The following is a 27,753-nucleotide window of genomic DNA, read 5'->3' as shown; positions in this document are numbered from 1 at the left end:
ACACAAGCCTGTTCCCTCATCTCCCGAGGGAGAACACTGGAATTACTCATCAATCAGTCTCCCCCTTGTATTTCTGATGTCTCACTCCCACATTTCACTTTTATTCCCCCCCTTTCTTTTTCTTTCATATTTTTTCATTATTATTTTTTTTTAAAAAAAGGCACTAATCCACAACATCAAACACATTATCAAGTTTCCAGGAGGAAAAAAGAAATGAATGGCTAAAGAAAGAACTGGTAATAAGACTCCGAAAGAATGCGGCTTTGAACTGGCAAGACACATCACTCTTCCTCCCCCACTGTTTGGAAAATTGCATTATCATGCCTGAAAGATTCACCACCACCGCCATGTCTATTATTGCTGACCCTTAGAAGGGGAAATCTCCATTCTCCTGTAAGTAGGACAGAGCTGAACTAATAACTATATTTGAGGTGGGGTGGGAGGGGCAAAATAAATATATATATTATAAAATAAATAAGTCCTAGCATGGGTGTTTCATTAGCTCTGTTCTTAACAACATTCCTAAAGAGGCTGTATTTTACTCTTTTAAAAACATAATTTAGACAGAAGGAATGCCGGTGCCAACGCAGAAACTATGAAGTGCTACCTCATTAAAAAGGTGTAATAATGCTAGGTTTTGCTTAACTATCATCAAATATTACTTACCCAGCGTCTGTGCTGTTGCCACAAAGTAGTGCGTCCATGGTGCCCTCTTTTTTGAAGTAGTTATCTGCAACACAAACACAGTCAGCGTTTATTTGCAACACGTTTCCTTCACAAAAGGTGCAGCGAGCTTGGAAGAAATTGAGATCTTTCCCTGGCCCGGTTACGGTAGGTGGAGAACGGTGCAAAACTTGCAACACAGAAAGCTAGCACTGGGCTAGAATCTTTCACCCAGGTGTACTAGTTTTCTACATGCAAGGATCCATTTTGTCAACATGGAGGACCATATGAAAACAATACCACAACGTCTACCCTGTGACCCTATACCTTGGGCAGTCCCTTTTATGAAGGCAGCAGCCATGATCGCTAAACTAAGCGTCCTCCCCAAGCTACAGTTCCCAGTCCATTGCCCCCATAGAGGTGGCGTCCTCTTGCATAAGATTCTGGCACACAGACTCCTCATGCTGCTCCTCTGAGGATAAGGAGAGGGGCTGGATTTCTATGGGAAACACAGGTGAGGCCTGTATACAAGTGAGGGGAGAAAGGCTTGTGCTGTCCATCAGGCAAAGGCTTTTTCCACCTGCCTTTCCCCACCCGTTCCAGCCCTAGCAGCCTTTCCCAGACCATGACTTTGAGAATAGCAGAAGCAGTGGGGAAGAAGGGAGTGCATGGATATTTATTTAAAAAAACAAAACAATTTTTTAAGCTGTGCGTCCTTGTTTCTCACCTTGATCCTTTTACATGATTTTGCATGTTTTGTGGTATTTAATGCATTGTGACTTGCCGTTATTTTTACTGATTATAGTTTAGTAATTCTTTATTATAATTCTTAAGTGTAAACTGTTCAATTACAGTGGTACCTCGGGTTAAGTACTTAATTTGTTCCGGAGGTCCGTTCTTAACCTGAAAATGTTCTTAACCTGAAGCACCACTTTGGCTATTGGGGCCTCCTGCTGCCACTGCACAGCCGCAGCACAATTTCTGTTCTTATCCTGAAGCAAAGTTCTTAACCTGAAGCACTATTTCTGGGTTAGCGGAGTCTGTAACCTGAAGCGTATGTAACCCGAGGTACCACTGTATTATTTGCTATATTTAATTTTACTGTTTATTATATCCTAATGGATTGTTGAACATTGCTTTATTTGATATGAGTTGCTTATTTTAAAGTTATTGTGACCTTTTTTTGTATCGGATCAGATTGTTGTTAGGCGTGTGATTTTTGCTGTTTATTTTGTTGTTTCTTCAGCTTGTAAACTGCCTTGTGTGTAGTAATATAGAAAGGCGGCATACAAATTAAAAGTGAAATGAAACGAAATACAAGATCATGGTCCGCCTGGGCACCACATTTGCCCAGCCAAGGAAGAGCAAGAAAGAGGGAAAGAGTTCTGCTTTTGGTGTCATCCCTCGCGCACACCCTCGCGCCTACGTTTGGAAATACCTGGCTTTTCCTTGGCTTCATAGCATAGTCAATAGAAAAGAGATGCAACAAACAAACGAAAGCCCACAGACACAGATAGGTAGCCATGTTGGTCTGCCATAGTCAAAACAAAACAAAAATTCCTTCCAGTAGCACCTTAAAGACCAACTAAGTTAGTTCTTGGTATGAGCTTTCGTGTGCATGCACACTTCTTCAGATACACTGAAACAGAAGTAGCCAGATCCTTCTATATAGTGAGAATATATCCCCACCTTCCCTTCCCCACCTTCCCCTCCCCACCTTCTCACTATATAGAAGGATCTGGCAACTTCTGTTTCAGTGTATCTGAAGAAGTGTGCATGCACACGAAAGCTCATACCAAGAACTAACTTAGTTGGTCTTTAAGGTGCTACTGGAAGGAATTTTTGTTTTGTTTTGAAAAGCCCACAGAGACATTTCTTAAGGATTTCTTCTGGCCCAAGACTTCCATTACCAACTAGTCAGGGCTAAGCCGAAATGATATCCCTCCATATTTCACCATCTATTTGCAGGAACAATATTTAAAGGGGGAGTGAAGAGGAGCAATGGGTGGCGGGGGGGGGGGGTGTGAACTTCCTATAGCACTTCCTGGCATCTTAAAAGATAACAGCTGCCATTCCCCCCCCCCCCCCAGCGGAGTGAGGACAGGAGTTCCTGCCCTCATTCTGTCTTCAGAACGCTGTTGCACAGTGGTGCCAACCTGAGAGCAATGTCCTTGCTCGCCTTTCTTTAAAAAATGAAAATAATCCCTCGCTCTTGACTGGCTTCAGAATAACACTACACTTTCATGGGTTGCCATCCTGAAGCCGGGCAAGAATGAGGGTCAAACTTCCTGCCCTTGCTCATGGAAAAAATGGTGGCCTTCGACAGACTAAATGCTGGGATGCAAGTGAAATGAGCAAGAAAGAAAATTCGGGAATCTTTTGCACCCTCATTTTGAGCTGAAAGTTCTGCTAAAAAGAAAGTCTTTCATCTCAGCAATGAATAATAGAAAGGGAGCCGAACAGCAACTTGCTTCCAGATAAGCTGCATTGTTTCATAATCAATAACAAACAGCTTCTATTTTTTAGTATTCTTCCCAACCATTCCCCCACCTCCAGGGAGCTAGATGTTGGGTGTGATGGTGTTGAGTGGAACTTAGCTGTCTCTGGATGTAGCAAGGCGCCTATAAAGCATAACAGCATGACCGCGGCAGGAAGGAATGTTCAGAAAGCAGCCTCATACCAGCTACAGAGAGATAAAAGATAAAACGCCGGTGCTAGCTGTCCCCCTTCCATTCAAAGGGGGGAATCACTCTAGCTTGACACAAAAACAAGGGGCTGTTATTTGGGGACACTTCCACTTATGGGCTGGATGAGGGCCTTGTCATCAAAACACAGCGGAATGAAGTGGTAGAGCCCTGGGGTGGTAAAAGAGACTGTACCGCTTTAGTCTGGAGATGGGAGTTCTCACCATGGATAGTTATGCCAAAAAGAAAAACAAAACAACAAACCTCTCTGGAATTAGAAAGCTGGCAATGAAGGGTACAGACTTCACAGTCAAGACCTTTGTTCCAGAAAGGATTTGTTTACGTATGCAACTACGGCCAAACGGATTTTATTAGCACAACATGGGGAAAAAGGTGTCCCAGCTAAAGAAGATTGGCAAGTTAAATTAATGGAATATGCTGAAATGGCAAAATTGACCATGAAACTAAGAGGAAGAGACGACAACGAATTTAAAGAAGAATGGAAGATGTTTATTGCATTTGCAGGTGCCCACAACTCTTCCTCTGCAGCTGAAGTCTCCATGTGCTCTTGTGAACACATTAAGGGCATCCCCTCCAACGTTTATCCAATGAAAATAGGGACATTCTAAGGAAAAGCAGGACATTGTGGGATCAAATCCGAAACCAGGATGGTTTCTGTAAATCCAAAACTGTCCTTGGACTATAGGGACACTTGGAGGGTCTGTAAGGGTTCGAGTGGGTTTGTTATATCAAATTCAACAACAATACACACATACACAGCATCAGCCAATCCTGGTTGCCACAATTCCCCACAAAAACAGGCCTCAAGCAGTTTCAATTCGCTTTGACTAACCTCCCTCTAAAAGCAAGGCCTCAACCAGCCTCAGCTACCACAAACTCCCTTGGCGGAAAAAGGCTTAACCAGTGTTGCACTACTGCAAGTTTTCTCTCCTTGACATAGCGTGTTCTCCTTCATGGAGAGCATGTGTTGCGGTGGGGGCCGCCAGGACACTCCAAAGTTGGGGGTGGGCTAATTGATCGTTGGCCACTGATGCAATTGGGGCTTCCCTTGTTGTTGGGAAGAAGTTAATGTTGCCATTTGTTGACTGACAGCCAGAAATGCTAAAACTCCTTGCACGAGGCTAGGGCTTCCTCTTTTCGCCTGTGCATCGGATTGCCCATCCCCCCTCCCTAGAATTAGGGTTGTTCGCTTTGACCTTGCTAGGCCTGTCATGGGGTCGTCTGCTCTTGGGGCAGGGGCCCGGTAGGATTTTTGTCCATCTGGCTGATTGGCTGGGGCCATTTGGTTTTTGCCTACTGCGTAGCAAATCGTCACAACTTGTAAGGTTGCGGTTAGGCATTGGTTTATGGTTTGGTTGGTTGAGGGGCATGGATTGGCTGTGCCTGCCCCTCTAATGCTGCTGCTGCAACGGATTCCGTTAAAGGAATTGGGGGCTAACTATTGCTTGTCCACTCCGCCAAGGGGGCTCGGGCCATAGCAATCAGCTCCTGGTTGCATTTGGGGTGAGGGCAGGTTCCCTGCTCCGTCGCTACCCCCAAGTGTATTCCCCTATTCTGACTTTCACATCGTGCGGAATGTCAGTCTGTCCCCCATGGTGGGGGCAGATAGTCGCAACCAGTGCCTAAGCAACCACTCACAAATTTGTATTTTAATAAAGTTGTGGCCAAAATTATGCCAAAAATCTTAAACAAAAAATTCTGTGTGATGTGTGAGTTATTGGGGTGGCCCTGGGGACCTCAACACGCAAACAGTTTCCAACAATGTGATTTGAGATTCCTTTGCTAAAGGCCAGCTGTCTGGACTTGTGGTGTGGGAGCATTTGAGCATACAGGGATGTTACTCAGCAGTTGCCAGACCCTCAATGTTCCTTGACTTTCTGTCCCACTTCTGGCGTTGCAGAAAGCCTCCTACCTTTCCAGACAGATTTATCAGAAACAGGCTTCCCACCGATCAAGAAACGCTCATCCCCTCCAGCAGGTATCGCAGCCTCGTCTCAAGCCGAGGTGCAAAACCGGCCGGCACTTCTAGCCAGAATAATTGGATCCGAAAGGCAGACTTTCAAACGACAAGGAAGCCTTAGTCACAAGGATTCCGACTGCCTCATGCAATGCAGAAAAGATGCCAGAAAGGAAATTATGTAGGTGAGGCCAGATGGCCTTTGAGATTCCAAAGAAACTCCCATTGCAGAACAATCACAGACAAAAACTTCCTGTCACTTGTCAAGAGAACTAGCAGAGTCTCCCTCAACCATTATTGACTACTGTACGAAGTCACTGAGTGACCTTAGGAAAACTCTCCTTCCCTTCACAGCTACCTGCAATAATACCGGTGAACCTTTCAGAATTGCTTTAACGATCACTGAGGCAACGTTCCCTGTGAAGTGCTGTGAACGATTAGGTTGCAAACGCAGGGCTTGTTTTATTTTTAATTAATGGTCTCGTTCACATGTACTACAGAGCATAAACCATGGTTAGGGAAGTTGGTCTGTGCATAGTACGTCTCCTTCGCGAGCAACTTCACTGCACAAAGGGGAAGCCACTTGCTAAGGAGCAGTGTAACTCCCCTCCTGAACCAATTTTGAAATAGGGTTGAAATCAAGCTTTTAAAGGTTTTGAAAAACCTTCTTAAAAAACCATTAGCCCTGTCTCCAGACTGAATGAATTGAACTGAACTGAATGAATCCAGGGCAGGGCAGGTGACTCTACCCACCCAGGCATAGCCCCAGTAAACAATGGATGGAGCAATATTTCAGGTATCTTGAACCCAATATATAGACAAGTCACAGGGTATCTAGCAAAACTAGACTGTGGCTTTTGGGTCAAGTGCATTGGGAGGGGCTCCCCCCCAAAAAATAGTTCAATTGGGGGGTTTAAAATCCCTGTACCCCCCCCCCCCCAATGATGGCAAACTTCAGATTCATCCAGCTATTGATCTGTTTTGCTTCCCTCCAAGCCAAACAGCATATTTGCCTTGTGCTATTTACATCTCATAAATCTAGGCTGACTCATAAATCTCAAACTCCATTTTATTACTAAATGTACCCTTAATATCTCAATCAAGATGTATTTTCCACTGTCAGGCTGGCAGGCCAGAAATTTTAAGCTTCTTTCCTAGAAACCGTAATGTCCACCCACACAGAAGGATCCATATATAGGATGTGTGTGTTTCCCCCTCTGACCATCGAAGCATTGTTCTGCTTCTAATATTATGCATTTGACACACACACACACACACACACACACACACACACACACCAGTTCCAAACCAGCCAATGATGTATATATACATTCTGTTCAGGAAATAGTGTGTGGAATCTTAATGCCGGCAATGGCTGAGTGACGCCCTAAATTCCTGCGTCTTAACCTTCATCCAGGAAAACTAAAAACTCGATAGTTTCAGGGGCTAATAGCTGTTTGTATTTTAACCTCAGTACATTATGGGACACGGGTGGCACCGTGGGTTAAACCACAGAGCCTAGGACTTGCCGATCAGAAGGTTAGCGGTTCGAATCCCCACAACGGGGTGAGCTCCCGTTGCTCGGTCCCAGCTCCTGCCCACCTAGCAGTTCGAAAGGACGTCAAAGTGCAAGTAGATAAATAGATACCGGCAGGAAGGTGAACGGCGTTTCCATGCGCTGCTCTGGTTCGCCAGAAGTGGCTTAGTCATGCTGGCCACATGACCCGGAAGCTGTACGCAGGCTCCCTGGGCCAATAAAGCGAGATGAGTGCCGTAACCCCAGAATCGGTCTCGGCTGGACCTAATGTTCAGGGGTCACTTTACCTTTATGTTACCTCAGTACATTAGTTTTTAAATACAAAGTAAGAAACTGACATAGGCAGTTTTACGGGGTATTTTTCTTCCTCAAGCTGGATTCAGATGTGTCTTGGGGGTGGTACTGTTTCCCCACCCTCCCAAAGCCAGGTGAGGTGTGTTAGAAGATGGGACACTTATCTGCTTCTTTGGGTTGGGTTTTCCTCAAAAAAGCAGGTTGGGAAGGGACCCAGCATGGGACATTGGCTGAGACAAAAAAGAACCCAAATGGCAAAGAATGGGTAGATTTTGTGACGGTGGTATTTGTCTTTTTGGCCCCAAGCATTTTGCATTTACAGTGGAACCTCAGGTTACAGATGCTTCAGGTTACAGACACTTCAGGTTACAGACTCCGCTAACCCAGAAATAGTACCTCAGGTTAAGAACTTTGCTTCAGGATGAGAACAGAAATTGCACGACGACGGCACGGCGGCAGCGGGAGGCCCCATTAGCTAAAGTGGTACCTCAGGTTAAGAACAGTTTCAGGTTAAGAACGGACCTCCAGAACGAATTAAGTTCTTAATCCAAGGTACCACTGTACAGAATTAAAAGTATAAGCAGTAAGCAGAAGAAATTTAGGAACATTATTTGCTGCCTCACAAGTGACAATATCCTAGGACAGCCTTAGGCAACCTGGTGCCCTCCCAAATGTTCCTGGACTACAATTGACCAAAACAACTTTTGATAAGATCAGTGATAGGCACACTCCCACATTGGGCTTGAAAAACCAAATGACTGGGTACGTGAAAGACTCTGTTCCCTCTCCCAAGCTCCAGTGAGCATCTAGCACCTGCTCCCATCCTGCACCTACCTTCATTGCTTGTCTGGTGGCAGGGAGAGGGAAGCAAATCTTTGCCTACCCGCACTGCACTCTCTGATGCTCGACACTCCACTGTGGTAGGGGTACTGTGGTAAAGGGAAGGCCCACTGAGAGGAGGGTGCTGGCCCACCCCAGGTCTTTTCCCAGAGGCCCACAAACCCCTGGGGCTGAACCTGAGTCCCCTGGGAAGGCTATTATTGCCCTATGGTATTTCATTTGGATTCTGCCCCAAATGCTTCATTCATGGGCCCCTATTTTCATGTGGGCTTTCTTTGAATAGACCATAGAGCAAGCATGGGCATCTCTTCCCATTTCCCCTGGATTCTGTCTGAGACACCACTTCCTAATGAACACTGGCAGGCTTTTACTTAATCTAGTCCTCGTTTGATCGAATTTAGCGTCCCTAATCCTCGCTTTATCTGCATTCGCGACATCAATCTTCAAGCAATTGAAATGCGGAATCTTATTATGTAGCGTGATCAATACCCCTCAAATGATGTTAAGTCATTCATCTCCACACAATACTTACAAAATGATTGATTCCCCAGCGCCGCCACTCATACTTGCCCTAAAGAGTTGTTGGGTTTGTTTCCCCCCCACAACCACATGACAACAATGAAGCACTAAAGCCTGGGAAATAAGAAATGAAACGGCCTAACCAGTTCAGGGTGCAAGTCCTCCCTTCCGCAACTCCTGACCATGTGCAGATTGACTCTCTGCCAGTTTTCTCTCCTAATTTTTCTTCTGAGTTACAAAGGTGCCTGCAAACATGACATGAAGGCTGGCAACATCCACCTTGCCATGTGTCAATCTCTTGCGGATGACCACAGTGCCTGGAGACAGGCATACAAGTCATGTATCCACAGCAGTGATCAGAGGAGGAATGACCACTGGGAGGAGCACAGACAGAGGAAATGCCATGGTGCATCTGCAAGAGCACAACTGGGTAATAATAATAATAATAATAATAATAATAATAATAATAATAATAATAATATATTATTTGTACCCCGCCCATCTGGCTGGGTTTCCCCAGCCACTCTGGGCAGCTTCCAACAAAGACAAAAAAATACACTAAAATGTCACACATTAATGTGGATTAGTTGTAGTTTCCTGGTCACCTTCAAAGGTAGCCCCATGTAGAGTGCATTCCAGTAGAGAATGCACCACTCTAATGAGACAGTCTGTGGGTAGGGTCTCAGCCTGCGTACCAGGTGGAGCTGGTAGACAGCTGCCCTGGATACAGAAGTGACCTGCGCCTCCATGGACAGCTGTGAGTCCAAAATGACTCCCAGGCTTTGCACCTGGTCCTTCAAGGGCACAGTTACCCAATTCAGGATCAGGGAGTCCTCCACACCAGCCCGCCCCCTGTCTCCCAAGAACAGTACTTCTGTCTTGTCAGGATTCAACCTCAATCCATTAGCCGCCATCCACCCTCCAACTGCCTCCAGGCATTCACACAGGACCTTCACCGCCTTCACTGGTTCTGATTTGAAAGAGAGGTAGAGCTGGGTATCATCTGCATATTGATGGACACCCAGTCCAAACCCCCTTCACCTGCCTTCACCTGCCCCAGCTGCAACAAAACATGTCTCTCCCACATCGGTCTCTACAGCCACAGCAGGCACTGCAACCCTCCAACCTCACCCCCAAAGGCACACTCCTCCATTGCCTCCCGGGGCAGACAGATGCCATACTCTCTAACGTTTCACAGGTGAAAACAGGAGCAGGTTTCACCGCATCCCAGTTCTTACACCAAGGACTGTTGCCTGAGCCCTTTAGTTTCCATGTTGAAAAAATGCCATGCTTGCTGGCTGCTGTATTCATTCACCCTGAAGTGGCTTGCTCTGTGCTGTTTCAAAAGCAAGGCAGGTGTTCTGTTCCTTTGGTTAAAGAAGTCCTGCAATTGGCTAACAGCCATTCAGAATGAGCCTCTCCAGCACAGGTATTGAGAGGCTGTGAGTGTTCCATGGCACAGCACTGCATAGCACATTCCTAAGCATGTCTATTCAGAATTAAGCACCACTGAATTCAATGGGGCTCACTCTGTGGCGTGTGGTGATAGCATGGCAGCTGCAAGTTCATGCATGTGAGTCCACATTCATTAAGGGGGAAAAAACACTTCTAAAGTCCTACATATTGTAACCTTTACTCACAGGGGAGTTGTTCCGGCCACAATAATCTTGGTTGCCCTTCCCTACACCTATTCCTGCTCTACAATATCCTTTATGAGGCACAGCAATCAGAAATGCACACAGTATTCCAAAAGCAGTTTCATCATAGATTTGTATATTGGCTTGATGATATCGGCAGCTTTTACTTCAGCTCCCTTTTCTATCGATCTCTAGCAAGGAATTCACCTTTTTCATGGTGGCTGCACGCTGAGTTGACATCTTCATTGAGCTATCCCCTAATTGTTGGTATTGAACCACCAGTTAGAGACCCACGTTCCCAGGCTTGTTGTCTTTTAAACAGCTGCACAATAGGCAGAAATTCAACAGATGTATCCTTTCTAACATGCCAGTAATGGCACTCCTGTTGAGGTTTGGATAAATGTGTTGCCATTAAAAAGAAGCAATGTTTGCTGTTTGTTTGTTTTTGTTTTTTAAAGGCAGCAACTCTGTTAAATACATTCATAAAGGGAAAGTAACAGCTATGAGATTGAAACCTCAAAGGCATGGTTCAGCAGGGAATCTCTATTATTATTATTATTATTATTATTATTATTATTATTATTATTATTATCATTCCAGCCCTGACTTCCTGTTTAAATCAGACACTCACTCTCACAATAGTTCTCTTGTTTCAGGATCCCTGCACAGACTAGTTTTGCAGCAGAGTATTGCAATCCTTCATCTATTAATTTGATTTCTTTACCCTTCCACAAGACGCCTGCCTAGACATGCATCTTTTTAATGCTTTTGTTTGCTTGTTTCATTGTCCTGATAAAACTGGGACTGATCTAGATGTAGAGTCTGGAATTGCATATTTGTTGCTGGCCAGGAAGTTTGTAGATAGGCAGCAGTGTAATCAATGCAGCGTTCCCACTGATGGGGAGAAGGTAATGCCGTGTGTTCTTGAAGGGACAGGGACGCTACTATTCACTTTCTTATCATCATTTATCTTAAACATTTATATCCCTGCTCGTTTTTTGCATTAAATCATGCCTGGTTCAGTTACAGTTCAGTTACAATGGACAGAAAAGGGGGGAGCCACAAGAAGGGCTTTATCGCAGGCAGAGAAATGAAGGGTGGCATGCAATGAAGCAGCAACATTAGCACAATAATATCTAGCTGTGCCATGGAAATTCCCCTCCCCAACCCCATGCACCACTTAAATCTGTTCTGGGGTTTCCTCAATCCTCCAGTGCAGATTTGGGATTGGGGGAAAGACAGGGCAAGTTCCACTGCCCAAATGGAAATCCTTGTGTGAACATCGCTCCTTTGCTGGATGCCACCCAAAGTGTGGTTTATGACGCTCAGTTGGGCTGCAATCCCAAAGCAACAGTAGCATTCCCCCCCCCATATATATATATATATATATATATATATATATATATATATGCTTTCGTAGATTTTCACGGGTACAGGAATGCAGGTTTTGGTGTCCTCGGGTGTCTTCCCGTGTAAAAGTTGGGGTGTCTAGGCGACGTTTCGACGAGGTCTCACTCGTCATCTTCAGGCTGGTGCTTTCGGCTTCTTGTTACTGGAACAGAGCAGGATCTCAGTGTTTGAGTTCCTATAAATACTGTTGAAGGTGTGGTGTATAGCCTCCAATGTTTTGGGCAGAGAGGAGGTTCCCAGGCTAGTGTGCCTTTTCTTCTTTTGTTCCTTAATTACTTGAGGGATATCTTGAGTGATGTCTTGAGTGATATCCTGAATCCCACTTAGGTGGGTCATTAGGTGTGGATTAGTTGCTCAAGCCTTTGTGTCTTGAACTCTTGAACTTTGTGAAGAGTTTTTCTGAGAAGATGGCTGTACTGCATTTGGTTGTGCTCTGGCTTGGCTTCGTGTATAGGGGCGAGCTGTGGTTTTGTGGCCTGTGCCAGCCAGATCTGTGTAGGGGTTGCGGGGGGGTGCAGCATCCGGAGGTGCCACCATGGTTTGGCTACTGGATGGTGTCTGTAATTTATCTGTGGAGAGGGTCTGGGTTTGGGTCTGGTGTGGTTGATTGGTGATGGCGTTCTGTGTGCCTCTGGATCTGGTGTCAGATTTTGTGGGGAGGGCTAATTTCCAGATGTCTGGCAAGCGGGATGTGTCGTCACGCTTGTTCATGTTGTGAGGGTGTTTCTCTATCTCGATGGCTTCCATGATTATTCTCTTGTGGTGATGTTCCATGTTAAAGAGCAATTTGGAATCTGCAAAATTAATTTCGTGTCCTGTTTCTTTCATGTGTTGGAAAAGAGAGGAAGTTTTTTCTTCTTTTTTGACGGCATTCTTGTGTTCTGCGATACGTGCATTTATTCGTCTGTTTGTTTGTCCAATGTACGTGGCTGGGCAGACTTTGCAGGGTATTTCATAGACCCCTTGGTTTTCCAACTGGATTTTATCCTTGGGGTTTCTGAGGATATTGGCTATTTTTTGGTTGGTGCAAAAGGCTGTTTTGATATTGTGTTTATGGAGGATTTTGCTAATTTTATCTGTAGTGCCCTTGATATAAGGAAGGAGGGCCATGCCATTGTTTTCTTCTGTGTCTTGGTTTTTGGGGGGTGTTTCTTTTTGGATTAGCTTCGTAACCCTGTTTTGCTGGTATCCATTGGCAATTAACACATTTGAGAGATTCTGTAACTCAGTTGCCAAGTGGTCTTCGTCAGCCAGGCGTTTGGTTCTGGAGATGAGAGTCTTGGCTACGGAGTTTATTTGTGCAGGGTGGTGGTGTGATTGTGCATGTAAGTAGCGGTTGGTGTGTGTTTTTTTCCGGTAGATAGTGTGTCCTAGGGAGCCATCAGGTTTTTTGTAGATTAGGACGTCAAGGAAGGGAAGTTGGTTGTTGGCTTCTATTTCCATAGTGAATTGTATTTTGGGGTGTAGGCTGTTGAGATGTGTGAGGAAGCTATCCAGTTTTTCCTTCCCGTGTGGCCAAATTACAAAGGTGTCGTCAACATATCTGAGCCAAAGTTTGGGTTTGTGTTCTGACTTGTCTAAAGCATTGGTTTCAAAGTGTTCCATGTACAGGTTAGCGATGACCGGTGAGAGGGGTGATCCCATAGGTGCTCCTTCTATCTGTTTGTATCTTTGTCCATTGTGGATGAAGTACGTGTTGGTTAGGCAGTGGTTGGTCAGGTCCAAGATGTATTCGGGGGGATTGTATTTGTTTTGAATGGCTGTCAAGGCTTCATTAATGGGCACTTGTGTGAAGAGAGATACAACATCGAAGCTCACAAGTAGGTCATTGGGTTGTAGGTTTTGGACACACTATCTACCGGAAAAAAACACACACCAACCGCTACTTACATGCACAATCACACCACCACCCTGCACAAATAAACTCCGTAGCCAAGACTCTCATCTCCAGAACCAAACGCCTGGCTGACGAAGACCACTTGGCAACTGAGTTACAGAATCTCTCAAATGTGTTAATTGCCAATGGATACCAGCAAAACAGGGTTACGAAGCTAATCCAAAAAGAAACACCCCCCAAAAACCAAGACACAGAAGAAAACAATGGCATGGCCCTCCTTCCTTATATCAAGGGCACTACAGATAAAATTAGCAAAATCCTCCATAAACACAATATCAAAACAGCCTTTTGCACCAACCAAAAAATAGCCAATATCCTCAGAAACCCCAAGGATAAAATCCAGTTGGAAAACCAAGGGGTCTATGAAATACCCTGCAAAGTCTGCCCAGCCACGTACATTGGACAAACAAACAGACGAATAAATGCACGTATCGCAGAACACAAGAATGCCGTCAAAAAAGAAGAAAAAACTTCCTCTCTTTTCCAACACATGAAAGAAACAGGACACGAAATTAATTTTGCAGATTCCAAATTGCTCTTTAACATGGAACATCACCACAAGAGAATAATCATGGAAGCCATCGAGATAGAGAAACACCCTCACAACATGAACAAGCGTGACGACACATCCCGCTTGCCAGACATCTGGAAATTAGCCCTCCCCACAAAATCTGACACCAGATCCAGAGGCACACAGAACGCCATCACCAATCAACCACACCAGACCCAAACCCAGACCCTCTCCACAGATAAATTACAGACACCATCCAGTAGCCAAACCATGGTGGCACCTCCGGATGCTGCACCCCCCCGCAACCCCTACACAGATCTGGCTGGCACAGGCCACAAAACCACAGCTCGCCCCTATACACGAAGCCAAGCCAGAGCACAACCAAATGCAGTACAGCCATCTTCTCAGAAAAACTCTTCACAAAGTTCAAGAGTTCAAGACACAAAGGCTTGAGCAACTAATCCACACCTAATGACCCACCTAAGTGGGATTCAGGATATCACTCAAGACATCACTCAAGATATCCCTCAAGTAATTAAGGAACAAAAGAAGAAAAGGCACACTAGCCTGGGAACCTCCTCTCTGCCCAAAACATTGGAGGCTATACACCACACCTTCAACAGTATTTATAGGAACTCAAACACTGAGATCCTGCTCTGTTCCAGTAACAAGAAGCCGAAAGCACCAGCCTGAAGATGATGAGTGAGACCTCGTCGAAACGTCGCCTAGACACCCCAACTTTTACACGGGAAGACACCCGAGGACACCAAAACCTGCATATATATATATATATATATATATATATATATATATATATATATATATAAATCACTTCTCACAAAGCTTCTCTGGCTCATCTATCCTTTGAACCCTGACAGGCAAGATTTCAGCCCCCACCCTGCAACCAAGGAGTGACTCACATCCCAAGGGCTCGGAGCAACTAACTTGCCCAATGACAGCTACTGGCTTCTGTTAATGTCCGGGCCAAAGCAAGATACAAATACTTGATCCTCTGAGCTTCTTTCTTGGTGAACTAATTGCCCTTTGTTTAACCCTCTTGCCATCTTGCTCGGCCTTCAAATCCCGAAAGATTTCAAACTGTTTCATTCACCCATTCATCCTAAAGCTCCAGCCCTGCCAGCTAGCCTATCAGCAGTATCTCACAGGCGCTAACAGTAATCAGAAAACATCTTAAAACCAACAAGCCAATAAACACCACGGCAGCCAAGATCGCATGGCAACGGGTGGTAGCTTGGAGGCACGCAGCCGCAATCAGGTTTTAAAGCTGGGTGCCATGACCCACAACTCGGAGGCCAGGCATGGAGCAATGGACACAAAGGGGGAAGAGGCACTTGGGTGAAGAACTGCCAGGACCAACTTCAGCGCTTTCCCAACCAGAAGATGCAGCTATACTATCCTCGTCCAATACAGGAGCATCTCCTCAGCCACACAGGTGCCTCACATAATTAGGTGAGAGCCCTTTAACAGCAGGTCCCCTCCTCTGTGGAGTTGCTTCACTACAATCCAGACATCATATTTTAGGCTTCAGTTTGAGCAAGGTGCTCCTAGAGGCAGCAGCTCATCAGGCTACCTCTATGTGACTATGGAGCTCTCCAAGGTCCTGAAGGTGCTCTGTGGGCCTTGAACTCTTGCCTCGGCCTCTGGGAGGGGCACTGCCCAGCTCTCCCAGGCAGCCTTGGGTTCTTGTAGAACAGAACCCTGGGAAAACTGCGAGGCACTCAAACACTGGGGCAGCAAAGCCACATAATAGATCAGTGGGGAAAGATACAGCCAGAGAACAGAATTCCTCAGGCACTAGAACAGAATCAGAAGCGTTATGGTACAATTCCACCGGTCCTTTTTGTAGCCTGACGTTTGCTGAGCTGGTATCCTCAGTTCCATTCTCTCCCTGGAGGCCAGCTTCACCTGAGTCTCTGGTTCAAGACCCCAGGCACTCTGCAAATGCTAATAATGTTGCAGCAACAATCATTCTGCTCCCAAAAATGTGCCCCTACAGAAAAGTTTTCAGCAGCTTCCTAAATATCCCTACTGAGCTGTTCCAAGTGGCTTCCTTGGCTATGAAGCCACCACAGAGGAGGCCCTGCTCCTTATTATTCCTTAGCCCACCTTAGCCCAGACAGCAGAAGGACCCAAAGCAAAAACACCTCTGAAGATCTTAGCATCTAGGAGACTTCATATAGGATGAGGAACCCCTGGAAGTATCCCAACAAACAAACAAACACTGCTAAAAGTTGCTAGTTGGCCTTTTAAATGTTTCCATACACAATGCTGAGCTTTCTTGGCACAGAACTCTGAGTTTCCGCATGGTGTCAAACTTGGATTTATTTATTTTCATAATAAATGCAAGCGAAGAAACTTGCATTTGTCAAAAACCATAAAACACAGAAGCAAAGAGAGCATCTTACCTGCATCACTTAAAAAAGCATCTAAGGATGGCCACCTCGCCTCGTCCGGTATAAATGTGCCGTTAATGGTGGTGTTAAACTTCCGGACACACTTCTGCCTCAGATTTCCCATGAAGAGTTGCAGCCCTATGAGGGCGAAAACACTCAAGCAAAAAACGGTCAAGATCATCACATCGGCAAGTTTCTTAACTGACTGGATAAGGGCACCTACGATGGTCTTCAAACCTAGGGAGACAAAGGTTAGCAGGTTATAGGATGAGATACCAAAGTGCAAGAGCATTGTACGGGTATTAAAAGTCAGTACTAGTAGCATCTACAAGACACCCACCCCAAGTATCTCCCAGTTGTGAATGCATGGCATAGGTAGAGTTCCCATCGAATTTCACTTGTAGTGAAATTCGGAGAGAATTTGGAGGCTCCAGCTCAGGCAAAACATCTGTTGGAAGTCTGAGGGAAATGAAAATAATTCCGGTAAGACTAGTGAAATGAGGCAGGGAGTCTGCCCCGCTCTGTGCAATGTGAAGACTGTTCCATCCTTATGTCCCAATTTCTTCCATACATTTTCCTCCCTACTGATCTGGTGTAGTTCTGAGAATCTCAATGGGACGTTTGCCATTAATTCCAGAAGGTTTGGCTTGCACCCGATGTTGTTTGTAAATGAGGTATTAAGGTTCCAGTCCTCAACCACTTGGGGATCAATGAAATGCTTTTAAGAAGCAGGGTCAAAACTGGTGAAGCCCAAGAACAATGGCTGGTTCTATATTTGTAATAGCTGCCAAGGGGTTATGCATATAGTATCAGCTCCAAGGTTTCAGAAGGCCTTGGGCAAGTTCCCCTACATGGGCTCCCATCCCTCAATTTATCTACCTCTGCAATACAGCATGTCCAGGGGCTCTTGTCAGTGGGACTCCACCTGGAGTGTGGGCCATCAGCAGGTTCCTGAAGGTGCCACCCCTTCACACTGACTCTGTGTGTATGTTTGCAGAACATCTGATAATAAATGGTGTTTTTTAAGATGAGGAAAAGGCTGTAACTAAGCTCCAAGCCAACAAGATAGGGTGTACACATATACTCAAATAAACTTTGTATTTCTGGTTTGTGTGTGTGTGATTTCAAGTTCTCAAACAAAAGACTCTAGAGAACCAGAAACCAACATCCTAAATTCCCTGTACTTTTATAGAAGTCAGTGCCACCGAGTTCAATTGGACTTAACACCACATATAGGATTGCTGCCTTTGTGAATTTTCGACAGTGGGTGAATGTAAGATCCCCTGCCCAGAAATGTAAAGGTTTACAACTGGATTCTCAGCATTTTGGATTTCAGCATTAGGGGTGAACTTGGAAAATTAGTTAGATTTAGAACGCATATAAAATTTGGCTTTGATTCTGGTGTTTCATTGGTTGGGTAGGAGGAAATCCCTAGTGTTCAACTTCGATAGGACCAGATTTTGGTATGCAAGAGGTAATTAGCCAAAGAAACTGGCCCAATGGTGAAACGCGGTAGCAACCTCTTAAAGAAAAACAGGTGTTCAGGTGAGTGGAGTGGGTTGGTTTGGCTGTCTGTGTTGTTGACAGGTAGTTGTTGCCAAATTTGCAAATTCCTTAATGCTGTGTTGTTCAGGAAACCCCTATGGCTACTGGAAACTTGTGGCGGGGAGTTCCTCAATGAGAAGACCAGTCATGACAAATAAGCTTCCTGGATAGAAAGCCTGGCCACCACTCAATGCCATCTAGACCAGGACTGCCTGCTCGGACTGGCAGCAACTCTCCAAAGACCCAGATGGGACTCTTTCCCATCTCCAGCTACCTCAGGTCCTTTTCAGCTGGCAACTGAAGGCAGGAAACTTCTGCATGTGAAGTGTGTGCTTAGCCTGTGATCTGTGGATACTTTCCTGTTAGACAAATAGAGAGCTCTTCACTTATACTGGTCCAGCCAGCCCAGCACCGACTGCCTTTACTGCACTCTCCAAGGTCCCAGACAAGAATATTTCTGCTGGAGATCAGTGGTGCAGTGAAGGGGGAGTTTAGAGCAGGAGAGAGCAGGGGGAGTTTAGAGCAGGAGTCATCTGCTTGGACACCGTGATGAATGAAAACTCTCCAATGCAAGCCAATGAAGGGATAACAAAGCTTTCAAGTTTGTTTGTGACTCATCACCATAGAGGAAGACAGAGGAAAACCAAGCAGAAGAAGGGATGCTTAATTTTCTTTCCTTTGATGAAGTTCCTACTTCTTGCCAGCGTTTTAATGGTAACGCTTCTTTGTGAGATTGTTTGTGTTTTTAATTAAATGCTATCGGTTGCATTTCAGCTGGCTGAAGATCTCTTGGTAAAGCTCAATGTATTTTACAAGCTGAACCAATGTAATCATTTAGCAACATCTCCCGCTTCAATGGAGCTTATTCCAGGGAAAATATGCACAGGATTGTATTCATGCTGATCCTAATAAATGGAGCTTTATGCAGTTGTATTGCTGCTCTTTGGGTTTACGTGCGTTTATGAAAAGGATGGCGTTTTGGACTCTCATCTGCACTGAGAGCTGTCATGGTGAACGCCATTAGATTTCTGCTGGAGACTGATGTTGAAAAAAATGTTGAAATATACATTCATAAAGAAACCAGAAGCATTTTTACTGGGCATTGTGGGGAGTGATATAAATAGAAAGGGATGTAAGCTCTTCTTATATGCAATAACAGCAGCAAGAATATTACTGGCCCAAAAATGGAAGCAAGAAGAATTACGGACGATTGAAGCATGGAGGATGAAGTTAATGGACTATGCAGAACTAGATAAACTAACAGGAAGGATTCGAAACCGGCGGGACCAGAAATTCACGGAAGACTGGAGTAAATTTACGGACTACTTGAAAAGTATTTGTGAAGATCAGACGACGTTTGTAGGTTTGCAAGAAGTTTTGTGAGGAGTATTATTGGAAGTATTGCAAAAATGGAGAAGGATGATTTGTTAAGAGATGTAAGGGCAATATAAAGTTAAGAGGTGGTTAAAACGGTGGATCATCAGGGGTGCTGATGGAAGTCTAAAAAGATTGTATAAGTGATAAGTTTTGTGGTACATTTTATAATTTATATGTTAAAATCAATAAAAATAAATAAAAAAGATTTCTGCTGGAGACTGAAGGCAGAACCCTCTGTGTGCCAAACATTTCCTCTACAGGTGAACTATGGAACCCCCTCTGCAGAAAGAGCACTGGATGTGTTCTCGAGAGCATCTGCCATTCACATGCGTTAGCAGAGAGACCCAAGAGGAGCTGTGTGCATCCTAAAATGCTCCCCAGGTTCTTCTGTAAGAGAGAAAGGTTCCATAGCAAGCACCTATGGGTTTCTCAGCAGAACTGGTTTGGAAGGATTCTGTGCAGGAAGAAAGTCTGAAAGCCATTGCCTTGAGGGAACGTTCTCACGGAGGCACACAGCAACAAAGTCGGTGCAAAAAGGCAGGCAGATCAGCTTTCTAATGATTCTATTTCAACAGAACAGGGGACAGAGCAGCCAAATAGTCCATCAATTAGAAATCCATTTGGATCCTGTTTCTAAAGGCAGGTCCAGCCCAGACCTCCTCCCGCTGCAGTTTGTTAAAAGCTGGCTTGCTTCTCACACTCCATCTTCATTGTCCCCGGATTAGTCTTTCTGTTTCCTCCTCTTGGGATTGTGGTCTCAGTCTCTCTCAGAGAATAATGCTGATCAAGCACAAAGAATAGCTGTGCGCCACCTTTCACACATCAGTGACTAATGCATGAAGATGTCTCGACGGATTGCGAACTAGCTTGAAGGGGGAGCGCAGACAGAGACGAACTAAGCTAAGCAAGACTTGCTTAACAGAAACCATCTATCACAAATGGGCAGGTGCACGTAAAACTGGCAGAAACATTCTAGTTCTTTTAGAACATATGAATAGCCTGTTAAAATAACATTCTAGGCAATGTGTGCTTTTTGAAAAGGCTCTGGTGGTGGAAGGCAATATAATCCAACAGCTGGGAATATAAGGGGGCACCAGAAAATGTCTGACCAAACATAAGTAAGGGGTAGCAAGAACAGTCTAAAGGTAAAGGGAGCCCTGACCATTAGGTCCAGTCGTGACTGACTCTGGGGTTGCAGCGCTCATCTTGCTTTATTGGCCAAGGGAGCCGGCTTACAGTTTCTGGGTCATGTGGCCAGCATGACTAAGCCGCTTCTGGAGAACCAGAGCAGCGAACGGAAACGCCGTTTACCTTCCCACCAGAGTGGTACCTATTTATCTACTTGCACTTTTGATGTGCTTTCGAACAGCTAGGTTGGCAGGAGCAGGGACTGAGCAACGGGAGCTCACCCCGTCGTGGGGATTCAAACCGCCGACCTTCTGATTGGCAAGTCCTAGGCTCTGTGGTTTAACCCACAGCGCCACCTGCGTCCCATCTAAGAACAGTCTAGTACCTAGTTAATGAGGCACCATTTGGGCAGCTGCCATGTCAAAGACCTCAGGAGCAGAGAGCTAACTGAGACAAGTCATACAACTAAGGCCAAATATCCCTGTCTGGCAGAGTAAGGATGAGCCACGCTTCTGCGTTCTGTCATCTTGCTCCCCTCCTCCAGTTCTTCCCTCGCTTCTTTCGTTCTCTCCTCCCCAGGCGTGCTAGGCTACAGCAAAGCCATGCTAGTTAAGGACAGACGGAAAAGCCCTACAGGATCAGGCCCACGGTATATCCAGCCCAGCATCCTGTTCTCACTGTGGCCAACCAAATGCCCACGCGAAGCATGCAAGTAGAAACTGAGAGCGACAACACTTTCCCCTTCCTGTAGTTTCCAGCAACTAGTATTCAGAAGCCTATTGCCTCTGGCAGCGGAGGTAGAAAACAGCAATCATAGTTAGTAGCCATTGATAGCCTTGTCCTCCGCGAATTAGTCTAATCCTCTTTCGGGGGCTATCACTGTTTCTCGTGGGAGTGAATTGAATGGTTTAATTATATGCTGGGTGAATAAGTACTTTCTTTTGTCTCTCCTGAATCTTCCAGCGTTCAGCTTCAATGGATGTCAGCGCAATCTAGCATTATGAGCGAGAGAAGGACTTTCCTCTATTCACTGTCTTATGTGCTGCATAATTTTATACAATTCTAGCAGGCCGCCTCTTACTTGCTGCCTCTAAACGGGGGAAAAGAGACTCAAATGCTGCAAGCTTTCCTCATTTGGGTTGCTGCTTTTTGAACCTTTTCCCAACCTTGCAATGTCCTTTTTGAGGTGAGGCAAGAAGAACTTTACATAGCATTCCTAAAGCGGTGGCACCATAGATTGGTATAATGGCATTATAGGGTGATGCTTGAACTGGGAAATGATGGTTCAAGGGCTCATTTCAAACCAGGATGTGAAACCTGGATTTTGCATCCATTTTTCATATCCTGGTTAGCAGGGAGCCCTTAAACCACAGGTTTGTGGATTGAGCATCATGGGGAAATATGGCTTAAAGTGACTAAAATAACAATTGTTCTCGGGCTGATTTGTGTGAAAGTGTGCACTATGCAAGACATACCATGCAGGATTTCTTGGTATAAACCAATAAAAACCTGCCAGCATGTCCCCAAAGTGTGATTTGCCTGGAATCCCATTACTACCATATATACTATTTGGAGCCAGTGCATTATAGTGGCTAGAATGTCAGAGTAGGAATGGAGAGACCTGGGTTCAAATCCAGCCATAGAGCTTGCTAGGTGACCTTTGGCCAATCACCACTCCACAACCTAACCTACTTCACAGGGTTGTTGTGAGGAGGGGCAGCGGTGTAATAAATATGTGTATAAACCATTAACATTATTTTTTATTTCTTACTCCTTTCTTGGAACTGCTCTGTTAGATATGGTTAGGGAAGGAGAGATAGCTAAACCACAGTCATAACCCTGTCCCTTGCTTGTAAGCTTGTAAGTTTAGGGAAGCTTTTAATGTTTGACAGACTATTGTATTTTAATATTTTGTTGGAAGCCGCCCAGAGTGGCTGGGGAAACCCAGCCAGATGGGTGGGGTATAAAAATAGAATATTATTATTATTATTATTATTATTATTATTATTATTATTATTAAAAGACTTGCTGTATGTGATCGAGTGACAGGCTGTGTGTCCTAACCCCGTCTCACATTTATCACAGTATTAATATGCCAGGTCTCTTATCAGGGGTTTCAAGCAATCGTCGTAGCAATGCATACCGCGAGTGTAGCAGCATTTTTAATCAGTTGAGGATTAAAGATCCAACCCAAACTTGCAAAAAAAAAAAGTGTTGGAAGTGGGTGGGGGCCAATCAACACAGGAACATAGTAAGTGGTTTTCTTATTTTTATGTTTATAGAAAGCAAACTATCAAAAAGCAGTTGTTCACCCGGGGTAGGTTTATGGGAGAGGCAGCCCTAATATTACTAATTTTTCAGGTCAGTTTCCAAACTGTGTTCTATTCATCCAGTTATTATGGTTTTAAATAGAAATATAATCCCCTCAGTGTTGGGTTTTTTCCCCTATGTTTAATCTTCTCAGGCATCAGAACATTTCATTTTGATTCTTATAACCCACCCCCCTCTCTGCAGCCTGTGATATTCAACATACAGGCAGGTGTGTGCAATGTGTTGTCTATTAAAGCAAGCACAAACCACCAACCTAGTATGATTGTGTGGACTACATACGGTCCCAAGTATGGCGGGAAACAATATACGGCTGATGGGTGCCATTTTGTCTGGCGGATAACACGTTACGAAAGATCCTGGTGTGAAGAATCCTCTGCCGTTTAACAGGACACTTCTCAAAAAGAAAGATATTTGCCGGCTGCATGAAAAGTTCGCCCACAAAGATTTCACTTGAGGGAGGAATATGGGTGCCATTTTAATGTGTGTCTGTTACGTGTTAAAATGACTTACAAGGTTTCCAGATAATTTTGTGTTGAGTCACTTCAACCCACCCCTAAAACGGCTGGGAATGTAACTTTCGCTTCAAATTAACTCTGTTTCTGCCATATATATATATATATATATATATTTCACAGGCAAGTTCTTTTTGCTTGTATGTTTTAATATCGTTTCAAGGCTGCATTTTTTGTTTTTAACCAATATTGTTTTTATATTATAAATATATTGTACTCTTAAGAGATTTAAGAAACAACAACACATCAAGCTGTTTCGAAATGATGTTTAAATAAATAAATCCAGGAGGATTAAAGCCATTTTGAGCCAAAACTGCCATTGACAACAGTGAGGGCAACCCAATCAGGCCTGATCCTGACTACCATTGTCAGCTGTCTGAGGGAAGAGCTGTGTGACAGGAGCTGTCCTGCCTTCCTGGCCTGGATGTTGTGACCAGCTCTGTTCTGGGGGGGGGGGTGGCGAAGTTTTTCAGGGGAGGGTCTGCTCTTTACCAAGGGCAAGATGGCCAGAACCGCCACTGGCACCAGCTGCAACCTGAAGAGCTTGCTTTCCCCTCTTCCCTCCCATTCCCGTTTTTCCTCCCATGTCATGACTTCTTATACTGTGAGCCTCGGGACAGGGTCCGGGGCTTAGATCTGATTTATGTCAAGCCAGTCCGAGAGCCTGAAAGGGGATACAAATATTGTACGTAATTAACGTCCCACTGGGTGAAGGGTGAATTGTGTCCTTAAATCTCTCTCGCTGACTTTGGCAAAGCCATGCCCAGGAATTGCCATCTTCTTTCCTGGTCCTCCTCCTCCTATGCCTTTTATGGCTTAGGGCCCTCGTATTTACGGGACCGCCTCTCCTGGTCTGCCCCGCAGAGGACCTTAAGGTCCATGAATAACCATAGTTTAGAGGTCCCGGGCCCTAAGGAAGTCAGACTATCCTCCACCAGGGCCAGGGCCTTTTCAGTGATGGCTCCGACCTGGTGGAATGCTCTGTCCCATGAGACCAGGGCCCTGCAGGATTTAACTTCCTTCCGCAGGGCCTGTAAGACAGAACTATTCCACCTGGCTTTCAATTTGAACCTGGCCTGATCTTTTGTTCCCCTTCCTTCCTTCCTTCCCTCCCCCTCCCCTTTTTGTGAAGATTGCCCGCTCTGGGACCCCACAGCTGGTTCTCCTCTGGTCTCCTCACTGGCCCAAGTGGGACTAATTTAGCCAGCTAGCCCTAGTGATCATCTAATGTTTATTGGGTGGATTTCCCCCCTAAATTGATTTTTGATTCTCGATTTTATTGTTATTTACGTTTTATACCGTATTTTATGCTGGGTTTTTTTGTAGCATCAATTAAATTGTTGTTTAAATTTGTTGTTAGCCACCCTGAGCCAGGCTTCCTGAACCGGGAAGGGCGGGGTATAAATAAAAAATTATTTATTTATATTTATATTTATTTATTTATTTATAACTGCATCCTGCCATGCAGAAAGGAGATGTGTGAAGGCTTTCCAACCACAGAAATAAAAGCATTGCAGGAAAGTTTGATAGCTGCCTGTCAGGATGCCGTTACAGGCACAAGAGTAGAGGAAGTAAAAATTACAGCTGGCCACCCTAGACTTTTCCTAAATGGTCTTTAGGTGATCTCTCAGTTATTGGGGGCAGAGGAGGAAGGAGAGGAAAGAAAACTTTGCTTAAAGGTCTCTGCGCTCCCCAGAGCTAGCTGCCATGTTTTGAAAGGTGATTGCTAAGATGTATTCGAAACTTCAGCGGCGATTCAATCTGCAGCGGAAAATAATCCATCGTTGATATGATGCCAATGGGAAGCAACAGCATTACGGCTTAACGGGGTGGGCTGTTTACTGAGCTGCGAAGGCATCGCTTTAACTCCTTCCACCCAAGCATAAAATTGAACTGCGCGGAAGCAAAGTCGCTCATTAGACCCGAGGGGAAAGACCTTTTACGGCCAACGGGGCGACTTTTTCCTGAACTTCTGTGGCATTTTTGAGGTGCCCTTTGGAAATTAGTTCCTTTGAGAAGTGCTATGCTATGCTTACCCCACTGATTATTTTGCTTCTTAAACAAGGCCAAGTTGAAATGTTACTCCACCCTTCCCATTTCATTGCTCCATTTGTAAGAGGCAAAATGGGAGACCCCTTTTAGTGATTTTTTCAGAGCGGGGGAGAAAAGAGAAAATGTAGGTAAATTGGTAGCCACAGCAGAGAGCGCTTTTGTCCAGCAGGTGGTAATTAGTGGTCACGGATATGTAAATCTATCAATTTCTCTTTTTTCAAATGTAGGGTGAGTTCTCCATTTTTCCACATCAGTTTGCTATTTATCTATCTCTCTGTTTAATCTATCTATTTATCTATCATCTATCTATATATGTTGATCACTCACAGACATTTTAGTGTGACACTACCCTAATATACCCATTTTTGCAGAACAATTTTTCTTTATATAATGCATTTTGTATATTATTATTATTATTATTATTATTATTATTATTATTACTAACAAATGCTTCTTTATGCACACTTTACCTCAGTATATGCATTTCTTGCCTGGAGAAACCAAAACTGACATTCTTCCTCATCTCTACATATTCTCGAATTCCTGTTTTTATATGCCTTTATATTACTGTTTTTCTTATTTTGTGTTGCATTTTTGTTTGAGCAATATTGCATACACAGTCATACCTTGGGATAAATATGCTTCAGGATAAGTATTTTCGGGTTGCGCTCCGCGATGACCCAGAAGTAACAGAGCGCGTTACTTCCGGGCTTCACCGCTCACACATGCGCAGGCGGTCAAAATGACGTCACACGCATGTGCGGAAGCGGCAAAACACAACCCGCACATGCGCAGATGTGCTGTCGCGTCTTATGTTCTGTTCAGGATGTGAACGGAGCTCCAGAACGGATCCCGTTCACATCCCGAGGTACCACTGTATCTCCATTTATAAATGCTTTAAAATAAATTATAGATATATTACAGGTTGGGCCGAGTCTTCATGAACATGTGCCCACCACCATTAAAAAGTGCAGTGATTTCTGGGGGGAGAGGAAGCAAGGGTGATAAAATTAAAGTATTGAAGGGAACTTGCTACGACATGAGGCAGTGATGGCCACAAACTTCGACGGCTTTAAAAGAGGAATCGACAAATGCATGGAGGAGTAGAGGGCTATTGATAGCTACTAGCCATGCTGGTTATGTTCTGCCTCCACAGTTGAAGCCAACATTGCTTCTGAATACTAGTTGCTGAAAAGTGAGAGTGGCTCTTGTGTTTGAATCCTGCTTGTGGGTTTCCTATAGGCATGTTGTTGGCCTCTGTGGCAACAGGATGCTGGACTAGATGGTCCTCTGGCCGAATCCGGCAAGCTTTTCTTGCGTTCTTACATTCACAGTGAGGCTCGCTCACTCCACGCCTCCCCCAAACAGAACGAAGACAGGAACGTTGCCTGACCTTTACCTGGAATTGGCTTTGCGACAACACCACACAAATCCAATTTGCCAAATGAGTTCCCCAATTGGTTGGGATCGCTCAAGTAAGGAGGGCAACCAGTGGGAAGAAATGGCACGATAACAGCAGCAAAGAGGAAACAACTGCTGTGAAGCGTAGGGAAAGGAGGGGACATGGAAAAAGTTAAAAACGGAAAGGTGTTTTCAGGGAATATCTTGGGCTCCTGAAAATATTCACAGGCAAATATTTGGGACACCTCTAATAATCCACAGCATCTGGCAACTGCTTCCACGTGCCACGGGGGCTCTGGGCTCGCGTCTCTCAAAGAGCGGCTCTACATGCCACATGACAAACAACTTTTGGACCTGGAGAGGATATCAAAAGCATTCTGTGGCGGGGTTGTCTGCTCAAAAGCGCAGATGGGTCTGAAATCACACTGGATGTGAAACCTTTCAACGTGCCCAGCCATACTGGGAGAATGTGTTAGCTACAAGGGCCAGAAACGTATCTTTTACTGCAATCTTTTCTTTGTTTTTCTGAAGGAGGAACGGGATGTTGCTGGGCTACAACTCCTATCAGCCCCAGCCAACATGGCCAATATTCAGGGATGGTGGGTGGTAGTATTCCAGCATCTTCTAGAGGCCACTACACTGGCTCCATTCGCAAAGGAGTAGGGAAAATGATTCCCGGCCTCCACTGTTGGAGGCAGCATGCCTGTGAAAACCAACTGCTTGGCATCACCAGTGGGGAGAATCCTGCTGTCATGCTCAGGTCCTGCTTGCAAGATTTCCACTGGCATCTGGCTGGGCCCTGTGAGAACAGGATGCTAGACTACTTTGGCCCTTGGCCTCATCCAGCCCGCAGGCTCTTCTTATGTTATTATGTCTGTAGACAGTTACTTCAGACTGTTGAGGAAGGCCCGTGTGGTGGACGTATGTGTAGGAAAGGGCCATAATTCAGTGACGGGTGTCATGCTTTCGATGCAGAAGGTCTCCGGTCTAATGCGGTTAGAAGGATCTGGTGGCGGGTGGTGG

At 44.9% G+C, this 27,753-nt stretch overlaps 1 protein-coding gene across 10 annotated transcripts in view; it reads right to left on the bottom strand.

Moving 5' to 3' along the window:
• Positions 1-27,753, bottom strand: part of LOC114607605 (sodium channel protein type 5 subunit alpha-like) — a 301,831-nt gene that overhangs the window by 148,185 nt on the left and 125,893 nt on the right. For all 10 annotated transcript variants that reach the window (XM_077936723.1, XM_077936714.1, XM_077936718.1 and 7 more), the window contains exons 7-8: positions 16,397-16,621; positions 667-730 (exon numbers count right to left, since the gene is read on the bottom strand). In XM_077936723.1, the coding sequence (XP_077792849.1) occupies positions 667-730; positions 16,397-16,621 (289 nt within the window). The remainder of the gene's footprint in view (positions 1-666; positions 731-16,396; positions 16,622-27,753) is intronic.

Source organism: Podarcis muralis, chromosome 12 (assembly GCF_964188315.1).
Source record: "Podarcis muralis chromosome 12, rPodMur119.hap1.1, whole genome shotgun sequence".
NCBI classification, from domain to species: Eukaryota; Metazoa; Chordata; class Lepidosauria; order Squamata; family Lacertidae; genus Podarcis; species Podarcis muralis.
Note: the sequence above shows the minus strand (reverse complement) of the source record. Positions and strands in the feature narration are given on the sequence as shown.